Genomic DNA, 12,826 nt, shown 5'->3' on the forward strand with positions numbered 1-12,826 from the left:
ATGAATTTGTCACATTTTATCGATTAATTAATGGCTACATTTATTGTTAATATTATTTTTGCTGCATTAAATTACATTTATTTATCGAGTCATTTATTTATTCATTTTGTCAGGTTCCGTTCTCCATAGATGTGATGGTGGAGGTGTATGTGTAATATGAATGAGGGCACGTCAGTGTATTTGTCATATTAATGTCAGTGGCTCTTTTCTCTGGGCTGTGTGGGTGCTGACCCCCCCCTCACCCCACCCCCTCTCTCTGTTACACCATACAGCGAATATCACAAAGGGTTGTTGGTCACATGGTCAGAGGTAGCGTTTGCATGGGCTTGTCCGACTGGTGCAAGAATGTCTCTTGACATCGTCACGCTAGTGTGTCGTAGATATTTGTGTGACAATGATGTGAGTATTTGTGCCGCTGCTTGTTAGTGTGTGTGTTTGACCATGGAGCGTGCCTGCAGAGTCTGACCCCTGGCGTGTCACCTCAGGCCTGTGCGGGGGGAGAGGAGGAGAGTGAGGAGGGAGGTGGCAGCACGGCGGCTCATCTGCTGGAGGCTCTGAGGCAGTTCCGCCTGCACCACCGGGGGCAGTACCACTCGGTGCTGGAGGAGTCCCTGGCCACCTACCACCTGCGGGGGGAGAGCACTGAGGAGGGAGTAGGGGAGGGCAGGAGGACCTCCGATGACGACGGCAACGGCGACGACAACGGCGGCCAGCAGCAGCCCGCCACCCCTCCCTCGCCCCCACCCTCACCCGCCACTGCAGAGCCGGAGGCCAGCCAAGATGCGCCCGCCCCTGAGTCCGATCCCTCCTCTGACTGAGCACCCCATCCGCATACCTAACCCGACCCAAGAGCTCCAAGTCAGATGTGCTATGACCTCTCCTCCTCTTTCCTTCATCACAGAACTTGAATGGACACTTCCGGCTCTATCATGGTCTGCAACTACAGCTACCATTGCCCTTCATGAATATTTTAGTAATGCAATGGAAATAAATAACGGCCCTTCTGTCTATTCAAGTTCTGTCTCCGAGCCACATATATACCTTCCTCCTAATGAGGACTCTCTTTTGTTTCCCCCCTGTCCTCCTGGCCAACCTCGGCTTGGATTCCCAGCCACTTTTACAACCCGGACACACAGACTGATGTTTACAATAGAAAAAGAATCAATAACAAATTATTAGTTCATGCAAAAGTGGCTGGTGAAGCAAAAATGAACCTTGCACTCCATGGCCTACATTTATCAGTATTGGCTTCTGGCTGATTTCCCACTTGAACCCTCCCCCCCTCCCCCCCCAGCCTCACCCCTCCCTCCCCCACACCTGCTTACAGTGGACGGAACTGACAAGAAAAGGAGAGGAGACCCTCTGAACTGCAGCTGTCTCCAGGCCTACTCCACCTACAGACTCAGAACACACTCTTTTGCGTTTATGTATGTATGGGTGCGTGTGTGTGTGTGTGTGTGTGTGTGTCTGCATGAGTTCGAGTGACGGAGAAAAAGACCGATCGTCACTACTGAAATGTGTGTTTTTTGGTAGAGGGTGATTGTCTATCAGCGAGTTCAGCGATGTTAGGTTGTTCAGACCAGTCTGGGTACTGAAATACAGTTTAACCCCAGAGGGACACTTGTGTAGGTGGATTGGTGGGTGTATACTTAGTAGATTGAGCGGCATTTCATTCACCTCACCATATACGCCTAATAATAATCACCACATTTTAGTACGCTGCCTCACAGTCACACAGAAAGAAGGTCAAATCTTTTCCTAGTTGTTATTATTCAAGTCGATGTAAAGGTGTCAGTAAGTACGCTAGTACCAGGTGACTAAAGGCTATAAAAGTGACTTGTGTTTAAATAAGCAACCCTGTAAGGCTCCCGATCACGCAGAGACGCGTCGCTACAGGCTCACCCGCTTCTCAAAGATAGTACGTTCACAACATGAGATGTGAAATGAGATGATGAAAGTTGAGCTAACTTCAAACTGTGTAGAGCTATTTAAAAAACTTGTCACTGTAGATGTGATTAACTGCCTCGCTTTAGGTAACAATATGTCCTTTCTTTTGGCAACACCCTCAGGCTAACACATTCTTTTCCCAAACATGCGACTGACATCACATCCCTAAAGTAACACTCCTAGCGTGGCTGAAAATGTCATAGCATTGAACTCCTAATTGATTACACCTGGACAACGGTGTGTTTTATGTGAGATGGTTGTTTATCTGTAATCCGTATAGCTGAGGTATTAGTGAACCAGGTTTTCATAAAGTTCCCACTGCACATGCTGACAGCCGCTGGTATTAACTGTGGCAGGATGTGTTTCAGCTTGATAAAAAATCCCACACACCGTATATTTCATTCCTCACAGGTTAAAAAAAACACGCAGTCTGAAACTCTTGCCTCATTGTGAAAGTTTGACTCGAAACAGACTGAACCTATTCCTTTTAAAAGCAGGTAGAGGGATGTTATTGTAAGTCTGTATAAAGCCTAGTACCCAGTGACCCTGGTAATGCATGCACTGCACTTATCTTTTCAATATCTAAGGCACTTAACTATCGGAGGGGAGGTTATGCTAAACACTGCGCGTATGTATGTATGTATGTATGTATGTTTGTGTGTGTATGAGTTGTATTTGTATGCGGTTACGTGGGCCGAATCAGTCCCACAAATGAACAAATGAACAAATAAAAATGATTTGAGGTATAATGCTATGATTTGTGTATGAGTGTTTCTCTCTGTGATCTGACTGTGCAGCTGTGTTTCTTGTGTTGTGGTCCTGTCAAATGTGTCGATCAGGGTTGTGATTAGAGATACGAAAAGCAGAAAAAGTTCCATTCAGTGTGTGTTGCATGTAACCAAAAATCATTAGAGTCCGAGGTAAAGTGGTGGCATTTGATACAGGACCATTCCCTGAAACTTCTAGTGGCCTTTTCAGTATCTCTACTTTATGTAAAGGAACAGTGTGTAGCATTTAGAGGGATCTATTGGCAGAAATGGAATACAATATTAATAAGTATGTTTTCTTTAGTGTATAATCACCTGAAAATAGGAATCGTGTTTTTGTTGCCTTAGAATGAGTCGTTTACATCTACATAGGGAGCAGGTCGGTCGTGTCTAGAAGGTAACCCACCAGATGGTTAAGGTTAGGCATTGACCTCGAATGGTTAAGTCTCGCGAGAGTTTTTGCAGATTTCGCAACTTGCGGGTTATCTTTTTAGACACAACCGAGCGGGTCCTCTTCACGGAGTCCGCCTTGTTGCTCCACCATGTTTCTACAGTAGCCCAGAACGGACAAACTAAACTCTGGCTCTAGATAGGGCCATTCACGTTTTTATGCGTTGGTCACCCCTAGTTCTCCTACACGCTTGGCACACGAGGAGAAATTCCCATTGGTTGCAATCTGCAACCTCGCCGCTAGATGCCGCCAAATCCTACTCACTGCACCTTTTAATGTGTTGTAAATGTTTCTGCGTAGGCTGTGACGTTTTCAGCTCAAGGAGCTGGAGCCAGAGCTGAAAATGCGAGCGTGCATGACGTCACGTCTGTTGGATTTCGGAAAAAAACGTCCCGCATTCTTCACATTAAAAGCAGGCTGATAGAGGAAACCCAAAAAGTCGCGGTTACATCCTGTTCACACATGTTGGTAAAAACTTAGATACAATCCCTTTAAAACAGTAGCGGCAAAATAAAGGCCTGCCGCTGCATGAGCTGGTGGCGACTAGTGTAGGGGGGAGCTGTGAGATTATAGGGACTCCATTCTCTCCATTTCTCCCCTGTTTTTCAGTCTGACAGTCGGCCTCGTGATTCTCCGCAAGGTGAGTCATCAGAGGTCTGGGTTCTGGTTGTGTCGGCGTACCGGCTGGGCAGGGGAATGTCACTTGTCTTTCACCATTATCCATTCACTTTGAGTAGATTAAAGAGGGCAGTGAGGTTCAATTTCACTACTGTGTGCAGTAAAAGACGCAGAAACCAAAAAAAAACTAACGCACCTTTCTCCGTCTCTTTTCCTTTTTGTTTTACTCACCCAGAGTGCCGGTGAGCTGGAAGACCCCTGGTAGCCGCGGCAACGACCCCCAGTCTCCTCCTGGTGACCGGTGCATCCGCCCCAGAGGAGGAGTGTCTCTCCATTGCGCCATGTCTTTCTCCACTAAAAAGAGGACATGTGGTGTGTGTTGGAGTGCGTGAGTGTGCGTATGTTGGTTGTGCATGTGTGTGTGTGTGTGTGTGTGTTTGCAGCAGTGGGACAAAGACGACAACGACAACAACTACACACACACACGCATACTGCTTTAAAACCTGGAGGAAAAAAAAAAAAAAAAAAACTTCAGAAATGTCAAGATTTTATGAACTGAAGCATTGTGATGGTAGAGATTTACCATTGAGGTGTTTTTTTTTTGTTTTTTTTCTTGAATGTTGACATTGAACACCTGACTTCACAATGACATAAGGACCTATAGTGTGTGCGTATGTTTGAGAGAGAGAGAGTGTGTGTGTGAGAGTGTTTCAAGGAGGGCCAAGAGAAGACAGACGGCGGATAAAGACTTTCTATGTAATTCTTCTTCTCCTGGACTTTTTTTTTTTTGTGCTCCTGGGTCTGATATTTGCCTAACACCTTTGCTTCTCCCCCTCTTAAAAGACACACACACTCTCTCTAACACACACAGACACACCATAAAAAAATACCCATAAACCCCCTCCCCCTCCCCCTCCCCCACTTCCACCTGTGCACGTATGTGATGTGCCACCTTCGCAGGGCACTGCATGAGGACTTTGGTTCTACGTGTACAGCTACGTGGTTTTCTAGTCGACCCGGATGGACAGCCATTGGTTGAGACTGACTGAACCCGAAGGACCTCTGCACTCTGATTGGCTCCTGCCGCTGTGTGAGAAGTGGAAATGATTTGGATTTTTTTTTTTTGTTGTTGTTGTTGATACTATTAGGATGACGATGATAATCATGATGGGGGAAAATGGGAGGTTATCTAGTTCACTGAAGAGCCGAGTGCAAGTTGGACTCATGGAGGCGGGGTGGTGGGTGGGTGAGGGGGGGGGGTTGTTTTATCACTGGTTGGACTTCCTGTAGGAGGAGGAGGGTTAGGGCAGGAGGGCGGTGGGTCAAACGGGGCTTCCCCACCTCCCTCCCCACCATCGTGGTTGGAAGTACACATGACGGCGGACTGTCCTGACAGAGGAACGTTTTTTTTTTTTTTTAAATGTTGTCCATGAGGTTACTAGCTGCTCGCTATGTAGAGTGAGTGAACTCCCTGTTTTAACCCTGTTCCTGGTTCTCAGACTGCATTGGTAATGTTTGTATTGCTGTTGTTTGATTGCACTCACATTTGATTACAGAAAGCGTCTATATATGAAATAAAATACCTGCCAAGGATCCAGTAGTGGCTGCGTATTTTAACTTTCAGAGGGCCTGTATCACGAAGCAAGACCAATCAGATAAGTGGACTTTTACAATTTACAATAAAGTAGGGATGCAACTTTTTCGGCCGATACAGAGTACCGATCCGATACCAGTGTTTAACTAGAATGGCACTCGGAGAGCGCAGACCTCCGCCAAGCTGCCCGAGTACGATTGCCCCCTCCTCTCCATTCAGCTTGCGCCATCATCCATGTGTATTTTTGTTTATGTTGAGATCAGCTGTACGTAGCGGAGCATCGTAAAACACTTCATTCAAACTGGACAGAAACAAAGTAAAACTCACTTAAACTGTCGTCATTACTTTTTCCAACAATCACCAAGTGTGCTTTGGTTGAACTCAACTGTAATTTCACAGTGTAATGTGAAAAAACGCAGAATCTACAGGTGCCCCCTGTCTCCCCCCTGCTCTCTCTCTGTCCCTCTCTCTGAAGGAAGAAGGAAAGATGCAGGGTGACGCGTCATGAACGTGTCATCAGTAACACTGCGCATGTCTTCAAAATGCCGGTGGTGTTAATGCACAGGCTGAGTGGAGTTATTAAAAAAAATTCCCGAAGCCGGATCATGACCCGGACCGCCACCTAATGGACTGATCATCGTGCTACACCCCATCCCTTTGAAAAATTTCATTCAAATCCATAACGGACTTTTGGAGTAATCATCCAAACGGACAAACCAACGCCGGTGACAACATAACCTCCTTCTTAGATCTTCGGCCTTGGCGGAGGTAATTAATAAGCTGTATGTCTCCACTGTGTGGAAGTGACTGGGATCATTATTTTATGTGTAAGGCAACATCAGGCCAGACATAAACATTGCTTTCCTAACTTTGTCAAACTAAATGTGACAAATAAATACATAGATATAAATTTAGTAAATTGTTATTTATTTTTAAAATAACTTGTACACCATAAAAAAAAAAACTTCAAAATTAACAGGAATTACAGTTCAACCTGTGTAAACCTTTTTAATGCAGGAACAAATTGGTCAAAACTTTAATGTATCGCGAACGCTCAGGTTCAGGCAAGATCGCAAAATAATTATTAGACGTGTGTAAAACATAACGAGATGAATATGTACGAACTGGTCCAAATTACAATCCAAAGATACCTCAAATTGCATTGAAGTCTATGGGATCGATGGTTTGCTTTCCCCCAAAAGGGGACACAGCCTTGACTTTTTGCAAAGTACCCGTATGTGCCAGTCTGATGTATTGAGATGGACGTAATGACAGCGCCCCAAAAGTGAAGCCAAAACATCTGGATCGCTCCCTGGTGGCTGGCTGCAGTTTAGGTCATAAGTCACACCTCCTCCATGTTAGCGATTGGGACATGGGCCAAACTAAAAAAGTACACATTAAATACATTTTTCCCAAAGATGGTTTCTGTCAATAAAGGTAGTTCTTATCACACTGATGTATGTTGAAGTGTTCATTTTTCTGAAAAGTTTGGTTTTAATTAGTTATTTGATGTAATAAAAAGAGGCTGAGACGTCATGATTGACAGCTGTAAGTCTGTTGCTAACAAGCTGCTCGGCTCATGATTGGTTCTGGCTGGTGACCTCGATACTGCGGCTTCACCGCCCGATCACTACTGCGCAGACTCTGGCTCCAAATGACGTCAAAATCTCAAGATATCAGCTCCCGTATCCGGCATATTTTGGCTTCACTTCTGTGCAGTGGGAGGAAGTGGAGACGTGTTGTCCATCTTTATATACAGTCTGTGGCGGTACCCCGGCTTTGTGCTCTGCGGCTCACCTTACCGCATTTTCACACGCGTGAGAGAACTACGGTGGCCTTCAGTTAACGTAAAAAGGCTAAAGTCTCTCTAGAACCACTGTTTGTTTTGTCTGTTCTGGGCTACTGTAGAAACATGGCGGACTCCGTGAAGAGGACCCGCTCCCTATGTAGATATGAAGGGCTCATTCTAAGCTAAAGAAAACACAACGATTCTTAGTTTCAGGTGATTATACACTAATGAAAACATAGTTATGAATATCATATTTCATTTCTGCTAATAGATCCTCCAAAATGTTACACACTGATCCTTTAATTAGCACCCTGTAAATTATAAATGCAGATATCAGTCAGAGAGACGCCTCGTCAGGCGTCAAAGAGTCTGACATTACTTTTAACTTTTTATATTCATAATAGTTTGTTTGTGGAAACTCCAGAGTTAACTAGAGATAAGCAGCTCAGTGAAGCCAGGAAACACAAACAAGAGTCGGACGTAAGTTTTCAACTGTCTTAGCTTTTGTTTTGTCTCAGTGTTGCTCCTCCATGATAGTTAAATTCTTAATGGGACAAATGATTTTACTTTCAGGGCAGCGGTTTGGGAGTAGTCCGTGGGTCAGCAGCCTGCTGAAGTGTCTTTCGGCAAGATACTCCAGTCTGGCCAGCTTCGGAGATCCTGCTCTGTAGCAGACCTTGACCTTTGACCTTTGACCTTGATAGAGGAGGAGGGAATGTACACAAACCTTTTTCTGGCAGATAGTAAGGTACGTAGGTGCTTTATTAATTCTCAGGGGGGCAATTGTAGCAGCATACATGAGCGCTACAGAGCAGATACTAAAATTATCAAAAAGTGTTCAAAGAAAAGCAGAGATATTAGAAATATAGAAAAAAGTATTAAACTGTATTTAAGTGTATATTGTAACAATTTTAACCAAAGTGCATACTGTACTGTGTATATACAGTGTGATGTAACTGTATACATGTACATAATGCAAAACAACTGAAATTAGTCTGCCAGTATGTAATGAAAATATGGAATATATTAGACTGAACTGGCGCCAACAGGGTCGGTTTAAGGCATAGGCCATATAGGCAGTCGCCTAGGGCACCACCTTCTGGTAAAATAAAATAAAATAAAATAAAAAAAAGTGTATTGAGGTAACAAATGAACAAAGAAAGAAAGAACTACACTTTTCACCCCCTGTAACTCTCGTTGTATTGAAACTGACTAAACACTTTTAAGCCAATATCGGGGACCAATTGTTTATTTATATTGTATTCAGGGCTGTCAAAGTAAACGCAATAATGCGTTAACGCAAATTCGTTTTAACGTCACTAATTTCTGTCCGTCAGGAGCGCTGGAGGACACCGGAGGACACAGAGGCACGTGATTTTTTCAGGTTACCTGTTTCATGTACTACTGTCACGATATAGCGACCGTTTTATAAAAATAACTTTTTTAAATCCTATTTGCTCCAATCTCGCCTACTTCAGCTTCAAGGAACTCTGTATTAGATGTTTGTAGTAATCCAATTCCTGCTAGTAGAAGACAATCTGAACAATAAAATTATCCATCCGTCCACTTCATACATGTATTTGTCTTTTCCCTTTCCTCAAAAAAAAAATCAACTACTCTTCTCTTTACTGTATAAATATCAAATAAAACCAGAATGCATTGAAAAGAAAGACATTTTTAGAAATGATTGTATGTGCTGCACGGACACCACACAGACACACACACACACACACACACACACACACACAGGCACAGGCCCTGTCTAATCTGTCACTCTGTCATAATTTGATCATAATCCCTAATCATAATCACATCGTATCTTAAAGGTGTTCTCAATCTGGAGTGGGATTATGGGATTGCAGAGCATGTGTGTTAGAGTGTGAATGAGCGATCCAAATATATTACCGTGGTGGTGGTGTGTATGCTGTGTGTTTGTGTGTGTGTGTGTGTTTGGGGGGGGTAATAGGGGTGAATTTAATTTGATGATGGTGGGGTACAGAATGCACCCTCTCACTGATTCACCCACTTTAAGCCTGATATTATAAAACAATAGACACTGACCTGTTAAAATGCGTTCCCTCCTCAGTTCATCGTTAATCTCTTTCACTTTAATTTGTTTGTGTATGTGCAATAAAACCAAACAAGATAAGTCCAAGAAACACAGATCTATCGCCTCTTCTCCATTTAATTTGCTACACATTTTTCATAGTCCACAGAGGATAAATTCTAATAACTTTGGTGATCTTTTGACATTTCCAGGCTAAAGTTTTCACTTATCCGCTGAAATATTTCTTCATCTACCAGTGGTGGAAAAAGCTCTTTTACTCACAAGTAAAAGTCCTGCATTAAAAATTATACAGGCTTATTTTTCAAGGTGACAGCTCACAACAAGGACTAAAATCTTGCCAATATATCACACACCTTCCTTAAAAAACTGAAATACTGCACAGGCAGACGGCACCAACACTGTCCCTCTGAGCATTGTTACATTATTAGAAATAGATGTTGGAAACCAGGGAAATATCGTGTTTTTTTGACAATCGCAAGGACCTTTGAAAGAGTGGAGGACCTGATACACAAAGGACATTTTATCAGCAAAATGGTTCCAAAAGACGTTTTTTTTTAATGCACAAGAGAATAATTTGTGCACACAGGATATGGATCTGGTGCAAGATGAAAAATCTGTTTTTTTATCCAAGACTTTGTTTATCATAATGCATCATATTTGATCAATTGATTGTGTGTTTTGTACGGGAAATTAAGTAGTAGCTGTCAACACATTCTCATGCCAACTCGTCACATACTGACGCTTTGTCAGACCCCTCGGCGTCACTTTGTGAATGCGTTGTGAATTAAACAAAAACACTTGTTTAGGTTTAGGCAACAAAACCACTTAGGTATAGGAAAAAACTTGGGCTTAAAATTATTACGTTTGTTTGTTTGTTTGTTTTAAATGTAATTTTATTAAGAGTTTGCAATTTTGCAGTACAAATGAAAAGAGAGAAATTACTATGTTTATATAGTGAAAATTAAACTCAACATTGTGAACACAGACATGAAACAAACAGCTGATTGTAACGTGAAAGTGAAACTAAACGCACGTAACTGTAACTGAGATAATAAATGTAGTGAAGTCAAAAGTACAATATTTACCTTACAGTATTTGAGTAAATGTACTTAGTTACATTACCCCATTGGTGTCTACATGTTGGATTGGCACCAATTTTGTACAGACATTCATGATCCCCAGAGGATGAATCCTTCCTGACTAAAATGATCCCCTGATAGCGCCACCATGAGGTTGACATTCGTGGTTTTGAGTGAAATATCTCAAAAACTATTGGACGGATTGCTGTGAGCCCCGTCACTTCACACGACACGGGAAACCTCTGTTGGTCTGGAAGACCTACAGCATTTATTTCTGCACAAACGTCCACTGTACATTCACTAAATATTCTCAGAGCTAGTCTAACTCTTCTGCAGTGTGTGCGCATGCGCGTGAGGTGGAGCGAAAGAACGAGAACTAGCGCGGCGTGTGAGTGAAGGCAGGCAGGCAGAGGAGCAGAGGAGCAGAGTACAGCAGAGACTCCGGCCCTGGAGACCGAAGCTACGGTCTCCCCCGCGTCCTCCGACCGCGGCCAACACTGTTTAACAGACGAGCTTCATTAGATATAACTTTGCAGTTTTGGTGCTTCCGTGTAGTTTGTGTTGGAGTCTGAGTCTGAACAGCGTAACCACACGCGAGCATGCATGGGACACTGACCCGCAATGATTTATATGTGTAAGAAGTTACAAACAGTTCCTTTAATTTATTAATGTATCGCGAACGTTCAGGTTCAGGCAAGATCGCAAAATAGTTATTAGACGTGTATAAAACTGAACTGAATGCATACAAACTTGTCAAAATTATAATCCAAGCATACGTCAAATTGCTATCTATGGGATCTTTGGTGTGTTTTCCCCGCGCGGCCTTGACTTTTTGCAAAGTACTCGTATGTGCCGGTCTGATGTATAGTCTTGTTTAACGTATTTACACACGTATTTACAGCCTCTTTCTTATTTCCCTCTTTCAGCAGCTTCTGTGAAAACCTCAGAGCTTTTCCCTCCTTTAACCTTGAGCTGCTGGAAAAGCTGCATCTGCCTCAGAAACTCCACATTTACAGGGCACATACGTGGTAACATTGAACTTGCCCTGTGTTGCAGTATTTATATAATATATTTGAATGTATTGCGGCTGTTTAAGCATTGTGTTTATTCCTTCCTCTCCTGAAAGGGCGGTGAAGGTGCTCAGTGCCAGTGGTTGTTAGCTGACCTCTCTGACACGGACATGCCGAAGAACATGTAGCCTACCGATAGAACGGCTTTAGCGGGGAGGAAAATGCTAGCAGTGTTTCTCTTTTTTTTTTTTTTTTTTCACCTGCTCCCGTGCTTTCCCTCGAGTTCTTCTTCTTCTTCCACCCACTCAAAGGATTTTCCGCTTGTGGCCGTAACCTTGGGGCGAGAGAAATGTTGACCGGGTGATTCTTCGCAGGCATCACGTTTCAGACGAGACACCTCGCCTCTGAATTTGATTTGAAAGCTTCCAATGAGAGCTCAACTGACCGTATCCAAACACGGTGGGATATAATACAACTGATGGCCCCCTGAAATGTGTGTGTGTGTGTGTGTGTGTGTGTGTGTGTGTGCGGATGTCTCTGCGTGTTTGTGTGTCTCAGCATATGATTTTGAGTGGAGTAATTTAGCAGATGAGCGTGTGGCCATTGTTAGAGGGATAATCTGGCTCTTGCTGCTCAGATAGGTTAACATGCAGCAGATTAGACCAGATTACCCCAAACCACACCAGACAGGCCAGGATCGAGCCTCCCCACCCCCTCTACCTCCCTCCCTCCCTCACTCCCTCCCTCCCTCTGGGCCGACCCTCCCCTCTTTGCCTTCCTCCTCTTTTCCCTCATCATGACCCCAACATTTCATCCTCTCTTGGCTTTTCATTTCCTACATTCTTGTCCCGCTTTTTTTCGTATCTATAGGTGCCTTCAAATGGGGTCATGTTTACCGTGTTCACGAGAAGAGTCCATATGAACACCCCCCCCTCATGTCGTATTCACGACCTCTTAAGTGAAAAGATCTGAAAGCTCCGAGTACACGACTTGTTGACGTTTTGTGAAATGGCGGAGGCTATGAAAGTTAATTTTTCAGTGCATAATAAGTAAGGGATAATGTACAGCGAGCCGGTCATTGTTGGGAAAGAAACCCCGATAGGGCGATGCCGCATGGAGGGTTTCCTTTCAAAACATTGACCCGCTAGCTGTACATTATGCCGCTTATTACACAGCTACTTACTAAAAAAAAACAATAATTTGACACAAAAATGGTCCACCAGAGTCCAACATCCGAACTGTTCCCATAGCAACGGTCTGTTATACATAGCAACGGTCTGTTATACATATGGTGCCTTCAAATGAAACTCGTGAGCTCGTGTTTACAACATGGGAAGTCGTGTGCACGATATGCTTGGCGTTCAAATGGTCAAGCCGTGAAGAACACCGCTGCTAAGCAATGGCAATATTAACGTTACTGTCGGCGTCTAGAAGCCACAGAGGCTAACAATTTAGCAAGCAGGTAACATAATGTAGTAAATACATAGTCATAACGACAGAGGA

General features: G+C 43.6%; 1 protein-coding gene across 3 annotated transcripts in view; it reads left to right on the plus strand.

Annotated features, from left to right (window-relative positions):
• Positions 1 to 5,376, plus strand: part of ppm1bb (protein phosphatase, Mg2+/Mn2+ dependent, 1Bb) — a 28,539-nt gene extending 23,163 nt beyond the window's left edge. The window contains exon 6 of one of the 3 annotated variants that reach the window (XM_074619647.1): positions 459 to 2,701. In XM_074619647.1, the coding sequence (XP_074475748.1) occupies positions 459 to 818 (360 nt within the window). In that variant the 3' untranslated portion in view covers positions 819 to 2,701. Of the gene's footprint in view, positions 1 to 458; positions 2,702 to 4,018 lie in introns of those variants that run through there. The other 2 variants (XM_074619648.1, XM_074619649.1) reach the window with 2 other exon arrangements.
• The last annotated feature ends 7,450 nt before the right edge of the window (positions 5,377 to 12,826 follow it).

Source organism: Sebastes fasciatus, chromosome 20 (assembly GCF_043250625.1).
Source record: "Sebastes fasciatus isolate fSebFas1 chromosome 20, fSebFas1.pri, whole genome shotgun sequence".
NCBI lineage: Eukaryota > Metazoa > Chordata > Actinopteri > Perciformes > Sebastidae > Sebastes > Sebastes fasciatus.